At 38.9% G+C, this 16202-nt stretch overlaps 1 protein-coding gene across 3 annotated transcripts in view; it reads right to left on the bottom strand.

Annotated features, from left to right (window-relative positions):
* Positions 1 to 15215, bottom strand: part of DENND10 (DENN domain containing 10) — a 29962-nt gene extending 14747 nt beyond the window's left edge. The window contains exons 1-5 of one of the 3 annotated variants that reach the window (XM_072623922.1): positions 15192 to 15215; positions 12478 to 12674; positions 8654 to 8733; positions 7335 to 7483; positions 6213 to 6324 (exon numbers count right to left, since the gene is read on the bottom strand). In XM_072623922.1, coding sequence (XP_072480023.1) covers positions 6213 to 6324; positions 7335 to 7483; positions 8654 to 8733; positions 12478 to 12606 — 470 coding nt within the window. In that variant the 5' untranslated portion in view covers positions 12607 to 12674; positions 15192 to 15215. Of the gene's footprint in view, positions 1 to 6212; positions 6325 to 7334; positions 7484 to 8653; positions 8734 to 12477; positions 12695 to 14979; positions 15086 to 15191 lie in introns of those variants that run through there. The other 2 variants (XM_072623911.1, XM_072623915.1) reach the window with 2 other exon arrangements.
* Between the last annotated feature and the right edge of the window lie 987 nt (positions 15216 to 16202).

Here is a 16202-nt window from a genome sequence, read left to right as displayed (position 1 = left end):
AAATCCTATAGAGCAGGGGGAGGGGAATTTACTTCAGGACTTCCAAGAATTCCTGATGAAAAGACAAGAGTGTCATAGAATCCTACTGCCATCCCCCTTTCTGCCCAAAAAGCAAAGAAAGGTTTCAGTTTCAGGCTTCAGGTTAGGCTGAAGCCTGTAGTAGAAAAACCAGGTCAGGAATCTCGGACCAACGGGAAGCCCTGCAGTTATGACTCTGGCTGAAAGTGGCCAGTTCTAGTGGTAAATCAACAGAAGCAAGCCCACAGCTATGTTACTAAGCCTTAGATCCAGGTCAGCAGCTTACAGAGTTCAGACCAGGAGCAAGAGAGCAGAAATGAGACCGTACCCTGGAGCAAAGCATCTGGGAGCACTAAAAGTGCCCAGGCTAAGCTGTCTCTGAGATCCCTGAGTAACACAACACTCGACATCCCCAAGAAAGTAGCAGTGGCCCAAACATTCCTTCAGAAGTACAGAGAACCGGGGGTGGGGGGGTGGGGGTGCCAAGATGGTGGCGTAGAAACACAGACTTGCTAGAGCTCTCCCTCCAAGACCAGCCAAAGACCTGTAAAAAAACAACTCAACAAATTCTGGGGCCGCAGAACCCACAGAATAACGGAGTGAAGCAAATCTCCGGCCCAAGACAGCTTGGAAGGTCAAGAGGAAGTGTCTATTGTGCCACGCTGGGAGCAGAGCACAGTCCAGCGTGGGTCTCACTGGCACAGATAGGACCTTAGCAGGCCTGGGGTGGGGAGGAATGAATTGCTGACACCTGTGGCAATTTCCAGATTTCACAACCCCCAAACCCCGAAGACAAATTAGAAGAGGACAAATCAGTGGGGAAAAAAAAAAATCTGTCAAACCTGTGTGCAAGAGTAGAGTGGTCTGGCCTCCGTCCCAGGGTGGCAGAGGTGGTAGAAGGGTCCTTGGCAGCCACAGCAGGAGCCACAGCAGGAGCTGCTGTTTGTGGAGCTCTAGGCTCACAGATTGTGGGTGGATAGAGTGGCTGACAGCACACCCTCCCACTGGAAGCAGAAAACTACTCTCAAGAGTCAAAGTCAAGTAAATGGCTGGAGAAATGAGCAAAAACTGGAAAAAGAATCAGAGTATAGAATTTTACTTTGGTGACAAGGAAGACCAAAATATACAAACAGAAGTAGACAACAAAGTCAAAGCTCCTACAACCAAAGCCTCCAAGGAAAACATGAATTGGTCTCAGGCCATGGAAGAGCTCAAAAGGGAGTTTGAAAATCAAATAAGAGAAGCAGAGCAAAAATTGGGAAGAGAAATGAGCGTGATGCAAGAAAATAATGAAAAAAGAGTCAACAGCTTGCTAAAAGAGCCCCCAAAAAATAATGAAGAAAATAACACCTTAAAAAATAGACTAACCCAAATGGCAAAAGAGATTCAAAAAGCCAATGAGGAGAAGAATGCCCTAAAAAGCAGAAGTGGCCTGATGGAAAAGAAGATCCAAAAGCTCACTGAAGAAAATAATTCCTTAAAGATTAGAATGGAGCTAATGACTTTATGGAAAATCAAGAAATTATAAAACAAAACCAAAGGATCAAAAAAATAGCAGAAGTACACAGAAGCCAGTCCTAACATCAAGTCTGAAGTCAGAGAGCAGGTCAGAAGGATGAACAAACAAAAAAAGAAGCCCACCGTAAAGAGTTATAATGATGACAAGGAAGCTGAAGACACAAATGCAGAAGGAAACATCTCCAAAAGGCCTATAAAAAAAAGACTCAAAGCAAAACAGTATGGCTACAAGTTTAACTAGAAGAGATAAAGCAAGAGTTTAAAAGTGTTTTTATAAGTAAATGAGAATGTTAGAAGGGAAAAAATGAAAAAGATCCACAGAAGAAAGAATTGGAAAGGGAATCAACAGCTTGGCACAAGAGATACAAAGATTTACCAAAGTAGCATACTCCCTAAAAATCAGAATGGACCAAACAGCAATTCACGATTCCATAAAACAAGAGATTTTTTTTTTGAAGTCAAAAGACTGAAAAAAATTGAAGAAAATGTAAAGGTATCTAAAAAATTAAGACTCATCAGACTACTTGAAAGTTATGACAAAAAAAGAGCCTAGGCATTGAATTTTGTAAAATCTTAAGAGAAAATCACCCAGATCTCTTAGAACCAGAGGGAAGTATAGAAATAGAAAGAATCACCAGTCACCTTCTGAAAGAAACCGCAAAATAAAAATGCCCGGGAACATGACAGTCCAAATCCAAAGTTCCAGGGTCAACTGCAAGTAGCCAGAAAGAAAGAATTCAAGTCCCAAAGAGTAAGTCAGGAACACACAAGATTTAGCAGCCACCACAAAAAGAAGCAGAGAGCCTGGAATACAATATAACAGAAGTCAAAGGGTACAGGCTTACAGTCAAGAATAATTTAACCTAAAAAAAATAAGTAGGGGAAAATGTACTTTTAATGAAATACAGGACTTCCAAGAATTCCTGAAGAAAAGACAAGAGTTTAATAGAGTTCTGTGGTCATTCCTCTTTTGATTATTTCTTGTTTATCCTATATATAGCCTGTTTGTACACATTTGTTTCTTGTCTCTCCCATTAACTAGTGAGCTCCTTGAGAGCAGAGACTGCCTTTTGCCTCTTTTTGTATTCTTAGCACTAAGCACAGTACCTGACACATAGTAAGGGCTTAATAAATGTTTGGCTGGCTGGCTGAAAGTAAATACACAGGACTCAAGAGAAGCACAAGAAGGTAAACTGAGTAAGCAATCATAAGGTACTAAACAAAGATAAACTGTTTACATGCTAATGCAGGGAGATGATAGCTGGGTCACCTATGAATCCTGTCATTATCAGCGTCATAAAGAGGAGTTTAACTGATAGGAGGCCTGGAAGTTGTTGTGTTATGTTTGATGATCCTAAAAGAAAAGGAAGATAGGAAGGGAGAAGAAGAGGAATGTACTGGAAAGGGTTGGGGGAAAGAAGGGAGAGGAATGATAGGATAAGAAAAATTATCTTATATAATGAAGTTCACAAATAGAAGTCTATACATAAAAGGAGGAAGACAGAGGGAAGGTGTTAGTCATTGAACCTTACTGTGATCTAAACTAGTTAAATGAGGAAAAAATATACACACATATACATGCACATAGAAATAAATTTCAACAAACAGTGAAACAGGAGGGAAAGAAAAGAGAGAGGGGTTGGTAACAAGAGAAAGGGTAAACCAAGAGAGGAATTAGTCCTAAGCAAAACAAACTCTAAGAATGTATGAAAATATATACGGTGATTCTTTTTGCAGTGGCAAAGAACTGGAAATTGAAGGAGTGTCCATCGACTGGGGAATGGCTGAACACGTTACAGCATATAAATGTGATGGAATCTTGCGCTCTAAGAAATGATAAGGGGGGTGGTTTCACAGAAACTTGGGAATACTTTTATGAACTGATCCAGAGTGAAGTGAACAGAAAGAAGAAAATAATTTTTACAGTGACAACAATATTGTAATGACAACTTTGAAAGACTTAGGAACTTCTGATCAATGCAATGACTAACCACCATTCCAGAAGACTCATGATGAAATATGCTAAACAAGTCCAGTAACATAGAGCGACTTAGCGTGATGGAATGGTGCAGATTAAGACATTTTTTTTTGACATGGCCAAAGTAAATATCTGTTTTGCTTAACTATGCATGTTTATAATAGGGGTTTTATTTTTCTTTCTCAAGAGAGAAGGCATTGCTTCTAGGACTGTATCCCAAAGAGATCATAAAAATGGGAAAGGGTCCCACATGTACACAAATATTTATAGCAACTCTCTTTGCGGTGGCCAAAAACTGGAAATCAAGGGGACGCCCATCAATTGGGGAATGGCTGAACAAGTTGTGGTATATGAATGTAATGGAATACTATTGTGCTATAAGAAATGAGGAACAAGAGGCCTGGAAGGACCTATATGAACTGATGCTGACTGAAAGGAGCAGAACCAGAAGAACTTTGTACACAGCAACAACCACAATGTGTGAGGAATTTTTCTGGTAGACTTAGTGCTTCACACCAATGCAAGGACCTAAAAAATTTCCAATGGACTCGAGGCAAATCCAGAGAAAGAACCATGGAATTGGATCATAGAATGAAGCAGACCATTTTCTTTGTGTTATGTTTTGTTTTGTTTTATGGTTACTCTCATTCATTTTAATTCTTCTATGCAACATGACTAATGTGAAAATGTATTTGACAGGAATGTATGTGTAGAACCTACATAAGATTGCATGCTCTCTTGCGGAGGGAGTAGGAAGGGGTGGGGAAAGAGGGTAAGGGAGGGGTAAAAATCTAAGATCTATAGAAGTGATTGTAGAAAACTGAAAACAAAATAATTAATAAAAAAAAGAAAAAAGTAGAGAAGGTAGATTTTGTTGATTAAAAAAATTTTTTTAAATTATAAAAGCTATAATCTTGAATGTAAATGTTATAAAAGAAAATTGAAATTGATTAAATTTTTTTAAAAATTTAAATACAATCATAACTTACTCTATGCTAGTTATTTGAAAATTTTTTCTTCTCAAATTTAGTCAGTGGATTTAAGGGATTTTTATTACTGTCATTTCCCTTTAAATATAGTACTGAAATACATCCCTTTCATGCAATCACTTTTAAAGCTATTTCCTTTGCTTAAGATCACCAAAGGCTCTCATCATTTATGTCTAAGGCAAATACAAACATGATTTTTTTCATCTGAAGGAATAAAATTTTAAAAGTTCATAACTGCATCTTTAAAAAAATTTTTTTTACATAACTACATCTTCAAAGGGCCTGAGAGAAGAAACAGCATTTTCTTCAGAAGAATATGTGAATTAGGCAGTTTATGCATTACAATTATCTCCATTTTATAATTAAGGAAACTGAGGCTCAGAGGAGTTAAATGACTTGATGGCATTCATTTAGCTGGTGGGTAGCAAAACTTAGATTCAAATGTTAATTTCTTGACTCCAAATTTACTGTTCTTTCCACTAAATCATGCTATCCTACTTCCCCTCTCTAAACCACGGTTTATTCAGCCATAAAATAAGAATGTGCGAGAAATATTATTTCTCTCTTGTATTTAATAACCATTGTATTAGGATCAAGGTTTTTCCCCTTTACTACTTCCTCAACCAGAAATCAACCAGTGCAGGAAATCTTAGGAAGAGATTTGCCCAGGCCAAGATCTAATCAGACCATGAAAAAAATTCTAAATTTGGACTAATGGATGCATTCCTGCTCATTTTGTTTGCTCAGACAAGTCTGGGAAAATATGGATCCTTCCTTTGGTCAGACAGGTGATATGGAAATTGGTAAGCCCCTTGGACCAAGATTTAGATGACCCAAGTCAAGTACCCCAAGACCCTCATTGTAATATAGCCCACTCTCTCATTGTAATATTCATTTTCTCATTGATTGTTGACCAGAGTTAATTTTCATCCTGAGAAATAGGCTGTGTTTGTGGTTTGTCCTTCATTTCCAAAGACATCAGGGAGATGGTGACATGACTTGCAATTGAATTTGATTTGATGAAGAGAGGCTTGAAAAGTCACCAGCCTCACTTTCTCCTCCAGAGCTATCTGGGTCCAGTGACCAGATATAGATCAGGAGGAATTGAAATGGCCCAGGATGCAGTGGGAGACCTTGGCCTTTTTAAACTAAGGTCCTTCTGAATTCTCACTTTGAATGAAGCAACACCCATTCAATGAACAGGGCTGCTGAATTGAAGCTACACTCACTCTGAGCCAGGAGGGCCCAAAAAGTAACCATTAAGTGATGCTTGGGCAGGAATCTATTGTTCAATCAATGGGATCCAGAGTGAATTGTCTTTAAGGCAGGGTCTTTTGAGAAAGAAATCTAGCCAATAAATCCTGATTCACTCAAACCCTGAGGAACACCTACTCTTCCAAGAGCATATAAACATGTCAGCCCACGGCCACAAGGGGTCTTTGGTCTAAGAAAGATGGTAAAATACTGGCATTATTAATAAAATTATTAAATTACCTAGAAATTATGTCTCTTGAACTTTTTTAAACATCAAAAAATGTCCCTCTAATGTCCCTTCCAACTCTATGTCTCCATAAAGATCTTTCAAACACTATTCCATACATTGCATTTACTCCAAACATTCACCAAAAACACAGTAGAAGGCCCCAGGCAATATTCTGAACAATACTACCATCAATCTGTTTTAAAATGTTGAATCATGGGTACAGTACCTTGTAAACTCCTGGACAGCTTCTATTCGAGGGTGGTAGACCACAATTCTCTTCTTCAGCATCAGAGCAGTATATAAGATGACAGTTTCCATTCCAAATTGAGATACAACATCTTAAAAAAAAAATTTAATTTATTATATTAAAATAACATAAGGACATAAAATTTTTACTAGGAAAAAACCATCCTTGTTAAAAAAAAATACACCTAGAGGTATTCTATTTTTTAATACAGAGAACAAATTATTAAGTAAAATTGCAATTATATGAATATCCAAACATTCATACATACATCTGTACCAGATAAACATAATGATACAACCAACTTATAACTCCATACTACAGGATCAGCTTGAGCAGGCAAACACATAATATGATATGATTCGAAAGGGAGTCCAGACAGGATCTCCTGTGTAAAAATATCATCTCCACTGGCTGTCACAACAGTCCCAAAGCTTCATTCTTTTCAATCTTGCAAAAGTTAGGTGTTAAGCATTCTTTCTAAAACACTAATACCTCTGAAAGATGGCCCACCTCAGACACACAGCATTAACATTTTGGCAGGGAACAGCAGAAATGGAACACAGGGTATTATAATAATATGCACAAGAGAGGTGAGTTAAGGCAAAAGGTGTCTAGGAGAGGTGAGACAGAGTAGCAAGAATCTTCATCAACTCAAAAGTTTTACGTAGAACTGATCTTGTAGGAAGATTTTGGCCACCAGAGACTTCCATAGTCAAATGTTCTTGGTCCTCTGATTCCCTGAAGTTTTAAACCCCATCATTTAATGGTTCTCTATCAATCTAGAGTTCTGCCAGCACAGACAGCAAGGATAGGGAACTAGGTTAGAAAGTTTGGGCAGGAGATCATAGAGGCCCTAGGCAGGATACAGAACCACAGGGTTGAAAGAGATAATGGAATTCTAAATGATAATGGATTTGGGGTATCTGAGGAGACCCTGGATAGGATAATGAGGAGATTAAAAAATTTTTTCAAATAAAAGAGATAAAGATTCTGGGCTATAGCCACTAGTAGCCAAAAGCCAAGAAATTCATGAATTGGTGAAGGTATATTCAGTTAATAAAAGAGCCACAATAAGTAGACAAAATTTTCCATTTTACTTACCTTTGATGGAACCTGCAAGGTATGCCTTTCGGGCATCAAAATCTTTGCTAAGAAAAGAGCCATTTTCTTCACTCTGACATATCCCCTTTGTAAGAACTGCAATATAACTTTCCATCATTTTAACAGGACTCCCATGTTTTAAGTACATTCTATAAGAAAAAAGAAAGAATAACTGTCCCTTAATTGAGAATAAACCATGCAAAGAACAAACTAGTATCTGTCCTGGGTACCATCCAATATCTCATTGAAGACTTTAACACCTGTTTTAATTGAATTTTATCCTCATACATGAGGTGGTTTGAGTTCAGGCAGACGAATGAATGGGAACTCACTAAGGTATTTGAAAGCCCTACAAAACAACATTAATTCCATGCTCTGAGACCCTTCTCTCCGACCTCCTTTCATGTCTTACATTCATAAGTCTGTTTTCTTATAAACAATAACTACTTCCCCCATTATCTCTGGGCTCTCTTCAGGGCCCAGCTTAAACTTCATCTCTACTTGAAATCTTCTCCTATCTCTTAACCAGATGAGGCAAGGAGACAGAGATCTGGTCTTACACTCAGGAAGACCTGTGTTTGAATAGAGGGATGGTGAAAAGATTGCTGGAATCTGGAGTAAGGAGTGATCCCACCTCTCACATGTTTTAGCTATGTGACCAAGGGCAAATCAGCTTCCTTCTCCGATCTTCACTTTCCCTGTAAAATGGGTATAATATTACCTGCAGTAAGGATTCAATAAGGTAATGTATGAAAAGTGCTTGGTTAACAAAATGCCATATTAATGTCAACTATTATTATTTCAGTCCTAGGGGTTGGAAAATTTTTCTTCACTGTTAGTCCACTTTCTTGTAAATATGGGATAACGAACATAACTGGCTCTTTCTTAAATGATTGAGAATTATGTGATTCCTTGGGGTCATCATTAAGAAGCCCTGTGTTTGCATCATACTACAGATCTGGAATATGCAGGAGATTGGGCTAAATGTACCAACTCCAGCCAAAACTTGATTTTTTTGTTAAGATCCTGCTATGAGGTGGTTCTCTTTGCCTCTTTCTCTTAAAAGTGGGTGGGGTGAGGGAACTTGAATCAGATTCTCTCTACTTTCCCTTCCAATTCTACCTTAAGGGAATTCCATCATATTGTAGACCACAGATATTCTCCTAAAAATAGGACAAAGCAAGATTATTGAAGGACAGACATGGAAGATGACCTGAAACTGGCTTCTTCGCTACTAACATTTGCTGTGCTACCAAGAGTAATTTCCTACAATCTGTACATATTTGTAAATTAGCATTAAATGCAAGTTTCATACACACCTGCACAATATCCTAGTAAAGGCAGCATACTTCTCAGGATGAAAATCTTTGGCAGTCAGAACAATAGAAAAATGAGTCACCTATCCAAATGAAAAAGAGAAATAGACTTTTTAAAATAAAACAAAGAAACAATAAGAAATATAAAGAAACAGACAAAAACCGTAAACACTCTACTGAATGTATCTTAGGTTTAACATTCAAAAACTTCACCCTCTAAGAAAAATCACCAAAAAGTCTCACTTGGATACAACAGATACACAGAGTCAGATCTAACCTCAACCACACTCAATAAAGCAAACGTGATAATGTCAAGCAAAAACAAGATTTCATTATGATGTTCACCAATATGTCTACTTTTTTTTTACCAAAACCATGAAACATCAAGCAAAATTCTCAAATGTGCTGAATGAAGCCTACATCCTTGCCATACTTTAGATAAGGACACTCAGATGATGGCACTGTATCATCAAACACACTTTAATAAGTTTCATGAACCTGCATGTTACAACCACCTAGACTTGTTAAACTTTCTTCAAAGCTATAGTTCATCCACTGACATGAAGTACAAATAAAATCCAACTTTCCATTCAAAGTAAAGCATTCTACACTCTAAGAAGGAAAGAAAATATAGATGCAAACATATCTATAACAGTTTTTGTGGTGAGAAAGAACTGGAAACTAAGGACATACCCGGCAAGTGGGGAATGACGGATTAACAAATTATGGTACGTGACTGTGATGGTACATTTGCTATTATGCCATAAAAAATGAAAGAGAGAGTTTCAGAGAAACACAGGAAGACATACAGGTTTTAAGTGATTAGAGCTCTAACTTTTACAACATTATAAAGAAAGTAATTCTGAAAAGATTGATGAATGCAATGATCAAAACCACAATTTCAGGGGACAGATGACGAAATATGTTGTTCATCTCTTAACAGAAAGACAATGGACCCAAGAAGTGGAGCAAGATGTGCATTTTGTGAACCCAGTCGACATGGGCATTTCTTTTGCTTGATTATGCATTATCTGTTGGTGAGAGTTTTGCTTTTCTCTTTTTTCCAGTAGGCCAGAAAGAAAGGCAGCTAAGCAACATAGTGGATACAGCACCGGCCTGGAGTCAGGAAGACTCATCTTCCTGAGTTCAAATCTGGCCTCAGATATTTCCTAGCTCTGTGACCCTGGGCAAGTCACTTAACCCTGTTTGCCTCAGTTTCCTCCTCTGTAAAATGAACTGGAGAAGGAAATGGCAAATCACTCTAGTATCTCTGCCACAAAAAACCCAAATGGGATTACAGAGTCAGACATAACTTAACAGCAAGAACAGGCCAGAAAGAGAGGTGGGAGGTACAAAAAATGCTTGATGAGTTGAAAAAAATTAATTTAAAATTTTTAAAAAATATATTTCCCCATGAATATCTCAGCCAGTTTCCATACTGATTTTGGATTCTAATTGGATATGTAGATAGCCCCTGGATACGTGTATCTATATTATAATCCTAGACTATGTATGTTTAAATTAACTTTTTATCAAATTGACTATATACATGGGTCTATTTCTGACATTATGCATGGTCCTTTTAGATCACATGAAGTTTGATTGGTAGACATTTCTAGACTAACTTGTACATGTGGCTGTCTCCTTAATAAACAACCTGGCCATTAAAAAAAAAGTTTTCCAAAAACCCCAAGCAAAGTATAACATATCAGCTTCTGAATTATAAGAATAACCTTCAAACTATGGGTTTTGCATGTGGAGTCTGTAAACTTTTTAAAAATATATTTTTGATAGCAACATGTCAAATAATTGATTTCCTGGGCAATCCTATGTATTTTACTTTATATATTTATGAACATTATGCTGAGAAAGGTTTCCCTGGATTGCCAAAGGGATACATGATTCAAAAAAAAAAAAAGATTAAGAACCCCTATCCTAAACCTTACCATTTTCTAATTTGAGAAACATAAATTTCCCATATTTTTTAACTTGGAAGATTTTATGCCTATATTTTTTAACTTGGCAGATTTTACTGCAACTTGAAAGCCTGAACAAATGAAATATTTAATATAAACTTATTTAAGACAGTATCATCTGTTCCTTAAAAAGGGCTTTGAGAGATCTCAATCTATGGTTTTTACAGTGAAATTCCTTCATTTAAAAACAAAAATACACAAAACTCCATAATCTATAGCAACTGGGTGTAGGAAGGAGACGATACCCAAAAAGTAATTTGTACCTTTAGAGACTGCATATCAATGTAGCAAAAGTCCAGAACACCTTGGTTCAAACCCAGGCTCAGATATGTGTGTGATTCTGGCCAGGTCAATGACCTCTCTGGGCCTCAGTTTCCTCATTTATAAAATAAGAGGGCTGGATTTGACCTATAAAGTCCCCTCCAACATAATGCTATGCTCCTATCATCCCACACTGATGCTCAACTTCACTTTAAAGGCAGCCAACTAACATTATTGCCTCTCAAAAGATTAAAGTCTGTAATGACTACTTACTGTTTTCAAACTCCTTTATTACTACTGTTAGCATAAAAGTTTAAAACAAGATATCCTAAGTAATTTAATACCGTTCTCATGTATGCATGGGATCATGGAGAAATATTACAAACCGGAATTTTGCAAATAGGAACGTGTGAAATAATGAGGTTTTCTTGTATTTGAAATAATGACCAGATCTCATTATTTCTAAAAAGAAAAATGTCCTTATTATACAGGACATAAACATTTTTACCTTTCCTTAAAACTACCTTTGGCAACAGAAATGGGGAAAAAAACTATACAAATTTTAAATCAATATCAGGGTTCCTTGATATAAAAGTGAAAATGCGTAATAAAGAAAATGCTAATTTTTTCAAACAGGCACCATGCACAATAAAATAATATGACTAATGAGAAAAGGAGAAAGGGCATAAGCATTCATATGATGCTTACTATGTACCAGGTACTGCGCTAAATGCTTTACAATTGTTATCTCATTGTATCCTCACAACAACCATAAAAGGTAGATGCTCTTATTATCCCCATTTTACAAATGAGTAAATTAAGGCAAAGAGATATAAAATGACTTGCCCAGGGTCACATAGCTTCTAAGTACCTGAAGCTGGATTTGAACTCAAGTCTTTCTGATTCCAGGGCCCTCGCTCTATTCACTGTACTCCTTAGCTGTCTCTGAAAACTAAATCTCATGAAAATAAATGATTTTCATCTCCAAGTCAGCTGACTTCCATTACATAATAGCTGTATGACTCCGGACAAGTCACTGTACCTTTCAACCCATTAAGACTGAGGTTACAAATCAGCTGCCCAGGTGCACTGGAGGAGGAAGCTTACACACTAAGAGTTCTTCACACCAATAAAATCACAGATTCATACAAAAAAGAAAAATAGTCATTATTATGACTATTATTATTATTATTATGAATCTTTCCTACTCATCCAGAAGTACTCAGTTTCTTTGATTTAAGGTGGTGGCAATATTATTGTTGATGAAATACTTACAGGTTTTATATTTACCTTACTTATGAAGATAGAATATTGGAACTGGCTGGAATCAGGAAAATTTGAGTTTGAAACCTGTGACAGACACTACCTATATGACCCTGGGCAAGTCACCTAACCTGCGGGCCTCACTTTCCTCATCTCTTAAAAGGGGATAATAGTAGCACCTACCTTGAAAGGTAAAGATCAAGGAAGATAATATCTGTAAAGTGCTCTGCAAACCTGAAAGTGTTACAAAATGACTAGCAATCATTATCACTATTATTACAAGAAAATATAAAAGACTTTTGGTTTCTACATGCATTTCAATTTTACCTTTTGTAAAACAGAAGAATCTGGAACTTCAGTTGTTGTGACATAGAACCATGATCTTCTATACTGGCCATATACAAAGGTGTGAAGCTGTTGATTTTCATCTGTGAGGCAGCATTTTCTCAAAAGCATGTCCCTTAATTCAGCTGTGGTGGAAGGATAACACCAGACCCACAGAGTGTCTCCATTTGTGTCTTTTTCTATGGTGGAAAGATGTTCACTGTGAGAATGTCAAACAGCATTGAGGAAGTGAATTGATTGGTTAATTAAGACCAGTTTACCCGAATAGTCTGCTATCCACTTAACACAAAAATCATGAACATACAAAAGCAAGTCATTTCTGGCCTGGGTTTCAGTTTACCCACTGGTTAAAATGAAGGGGCTGGACTCAGGGGTTCAGAAGCTGCAGCACTGGGCCACATGTGGCCCTCTGACTGAATCCAAACTTCAGAGAACAGTTTGAAAGGGCTGAACTTGACCTACAGGGGCATACATTCCTCAAGGCCACAGGTTCTCCATCCCTGGCCTAGGTACTTTCTAATGATCTTTTCCAGCTCTGACAGTGAATGGTTCTATTTAAAAGCATCCATTCATACCTCTATTATTAAAGTAACATTTTTATAAAAATCTATTTTCTGGCATTCCAGTATTTGGCATACAAGTTTTCTCTCCCCACTCCGTCCCCCAATCCCCCCCACTTATACATCCTGTACTTCATTTGAAAAGCTGGGAGTACTATTTTTTTTTAATCAATCACCATTTTAATTTCCCATCTAAATAGGACAATCCTTCTTAGGATCACTGATTCAGTAACAAAAGGTAACTTGGAGGTCACCCAGTCCAACTTTCTGTTCAACAGAAACAATACAGAGAAGTTAAATGATTTGCCCCCAAACTCACAGATAGTAAAGGGCAGTCAGGTTAAGAAACTAACTCCCCAATTCCAAATTAAGCACTCCTTCCAATTTAAAACTGTTTTTCAAGACAGCATAAAAGCTGATTTCAGTGCCTATTCATAAAAATAGTAATAGAAAGTAGCAATACATTTTTAAAGACTAGATACAGAAGACAATAAATAGGTGAATTTATTTTTAAATTAATTTTTACTTTCAGGCATGTCAACAAATAATAAAAGACTCCTATAGTCCACATACAGAATCATATTCATACTTCAGAGACAAATCAAACAATTTCCTACTAAAATCAAAGAAATACCATATCTAAAATAAAAACTTCTGGGGAGTATGAGATAGGAAACTTGTTGCATTTATGCAACAAAAAAAGGCTTCAAGATGATCCCCAAATGAACTTTTAAGTGCAATCTTTGATACATTGTTTCAGTGAAGAGCAGATTTCAACACATGCTACTAACAATACATTTCCCCCAAGTGGTTTGGCGCTAAGCTTGAGAAATCAACGTTAGGCATCTGGCAGAGGTGGGTTCCAGCGGAAAGCTCATAGCGGGTCACAGAAAACCACTGCCTTCAGGGCTCGGGCACCGTAGACCCCCACCCCCCAAGAAGAGCCCTCAGTATCCCCAAGGTCCAGAGATTAGAGGAGTCCCTTTCTAGTCACATGACTGCTTCTTTCTCTATACAAGGACAATGTATGTCAATATCCACTTCACCGGGGCCGGACTATGTAAATGCCGGTTAGGAAAATGGAAACATTTTCTCCTGCTCGACTTCAGTACGACTCAGGAGAGGTGTCCTCAAGCCCAATTCTAAAACTCCACGTTTTGGGGGGGAGGGGCTTCAGGGAACACGAGTGGGTTAACATCCCAGCGGGGGTCCCAGCTGACAGCAGGCTGCAGAGAATTCCACGTATTCCTAGCGATTATAAATCGCAGCCTATCCAACGGGGGTGGGAAGAAATCTTCCGGGAAGGAACCTCCGAGGCCACCGGGCTCAAGCGCCCAGGGCCTCAGGTGCCGAAGAAAGGAACCCAGGCCAGAATCGGGAGGGTGACTTGCCCAAGGTCATGTATCCCAGTAAATAGTTTTATAATAGAAATTATATTGATAAAAAATGATCACTATTTCCTCCATCATATATGGGGCGGGGGAGAGGTTGGGGGTGGAGGGTCGGGATAAATGAAATCATTCCAAAGACCTAATGCGAAAAGCACATCCATTCAAGCCACGACCGTGCCTAGACTGGGAGATGAAAGGGGGGAGGGGGCCTCGCAAAGCGACGAACACGTTCCTCCTACTTAAATCTGGGCTGGATGTGACCGCCCCCAGGCCCGGAGATCTCAAAGCGCTTCACCCGCCCAGCTCCTCTCGCACCGACCCCTCCCGGCAGCGGAGAGCCAGGCGGCGGCTCAGACCCTGCGCTGAGCGGGGTCGGGGGAGAGCGCCGGGCCTGGACGGGGCGGGGAGGGGGGCCTCCTCCCCCCGGGACACCTCACTGGGAGGGCAGAGGAGAGCCGGGGCCCGGGGAGGGGGAGGGAGGGGGAGGGAGGGTGGGGAGCCCGTGGTGGGCGGGCGGGGCGCGCGGCGCTCACCGATCAGACCCACTCCCAGCATCAGCTGAGTCTCCGCCGCCTCCGCCGCGGCCATGTTTCCCCGCCGCCTCCGCCCGCAGAGTCGGAGCCCCGCCCCTAGGAGCCCCGCCCTTCTCCGCCTTCCTCCCCCCCTTCTTCACCTCCTCCCTCTTACTCTTCTCTATTCCCCCTCCCTGTCTCCGTCGCTCTTCCCCTTCCCTCTTGTTAATTACCTGAAATAAAAGAAACTGACAAAGCGCAAACGCTTCCAGGAATATGGATTTACTGACGAGTTGTACAACTGCCAATAAAGCAAAGTCAGTGATTAATGACCCAAAAAGAGTTTACAGAACGTTCTTCTTGGTGTAAATGAGGAACGCCAGAAAAGAAGCTGATTGGTTGGAGTATTTGGGGACTTTCGTTGTTATTTCAGAAGTCACGACCAGGGAACGTGCACAGGAATGGGGCGCTTTGACGGGTGAGTAACGCTCAAGGTGTGGAGATTTTCCAGCCACTTGTAGTCCCTATGACTTACAAGTTATAGGTTTGCTTTTAGTGGAAAGGAGGATCTTAGCCTGATCTCTGCAAGAAATATGTAAAAGGAGAAGTTAGCTAAGAGGCAGGCTGGCTAGAGTCACCATCCGATCAGCCTGAGCAGAGTCTCCTACGTACTTACTCGGATTTATAACATATATATTTCCTACATCTTAATAATTAATTATGCAATATATGTAATTTTGTAAATATGTAATCATAATTACCTACATATGTAATTAAAGAATGTGATTAAAAATAAATTGTTAATAATTGAGTCATATTTCACAATTTCCTTGAGTCTTGAGAAATTTTACATATACATATATATATAGAGAGAGAGAGAGAGAGAGAGAATCACTTTACCTAAAACCTAAACTATATTGGCAGAAAGCATGATCACAAAAGCAGAAGGGCAAAGTTAGAAATCATAGAATTTAGCATATTCTTGTTCCTGGGGTGCATCATTTCGAAGTAACACATCAACTCTAACTACCATAACATATTTAGGAATCAAATTTGAGCATGCTTTATCATCATAGTTAGCACAGAGTTGAACACAGGGAGGGAGAATGATAATGACAAAATAGCAACAAGCTACTTATTTAGAGGGACAAATATGCCACTTTCCGGAAACCAGGAAAATAGCAAAGAATGATATCCTCAAAAAAGCATAGTGAGAAAGGGTTTGTTGTGGGACTGGACCTGTT

This window comes from Notamacropus eugenii, chromosome 1 (assembly GCF_028372415.1).
Source record: "Notamacropus eugenii isolate mMacEug1 chromosome 1, mMacEug1.pri_v2, whole genome shotgun sequence".
NCBI classification, from domain to species: Eukaryota; Metazoa; Chordata; class Mammalia; order Diprotodontia; family Macropodidae; genus Notamacropus; species Notamacropus eugenii.
The sequence above is the reverse complement of the archived record's forward strand: the minus strand, read 5'-3'. Positions and strand labels throughout refer to the sequence as shown.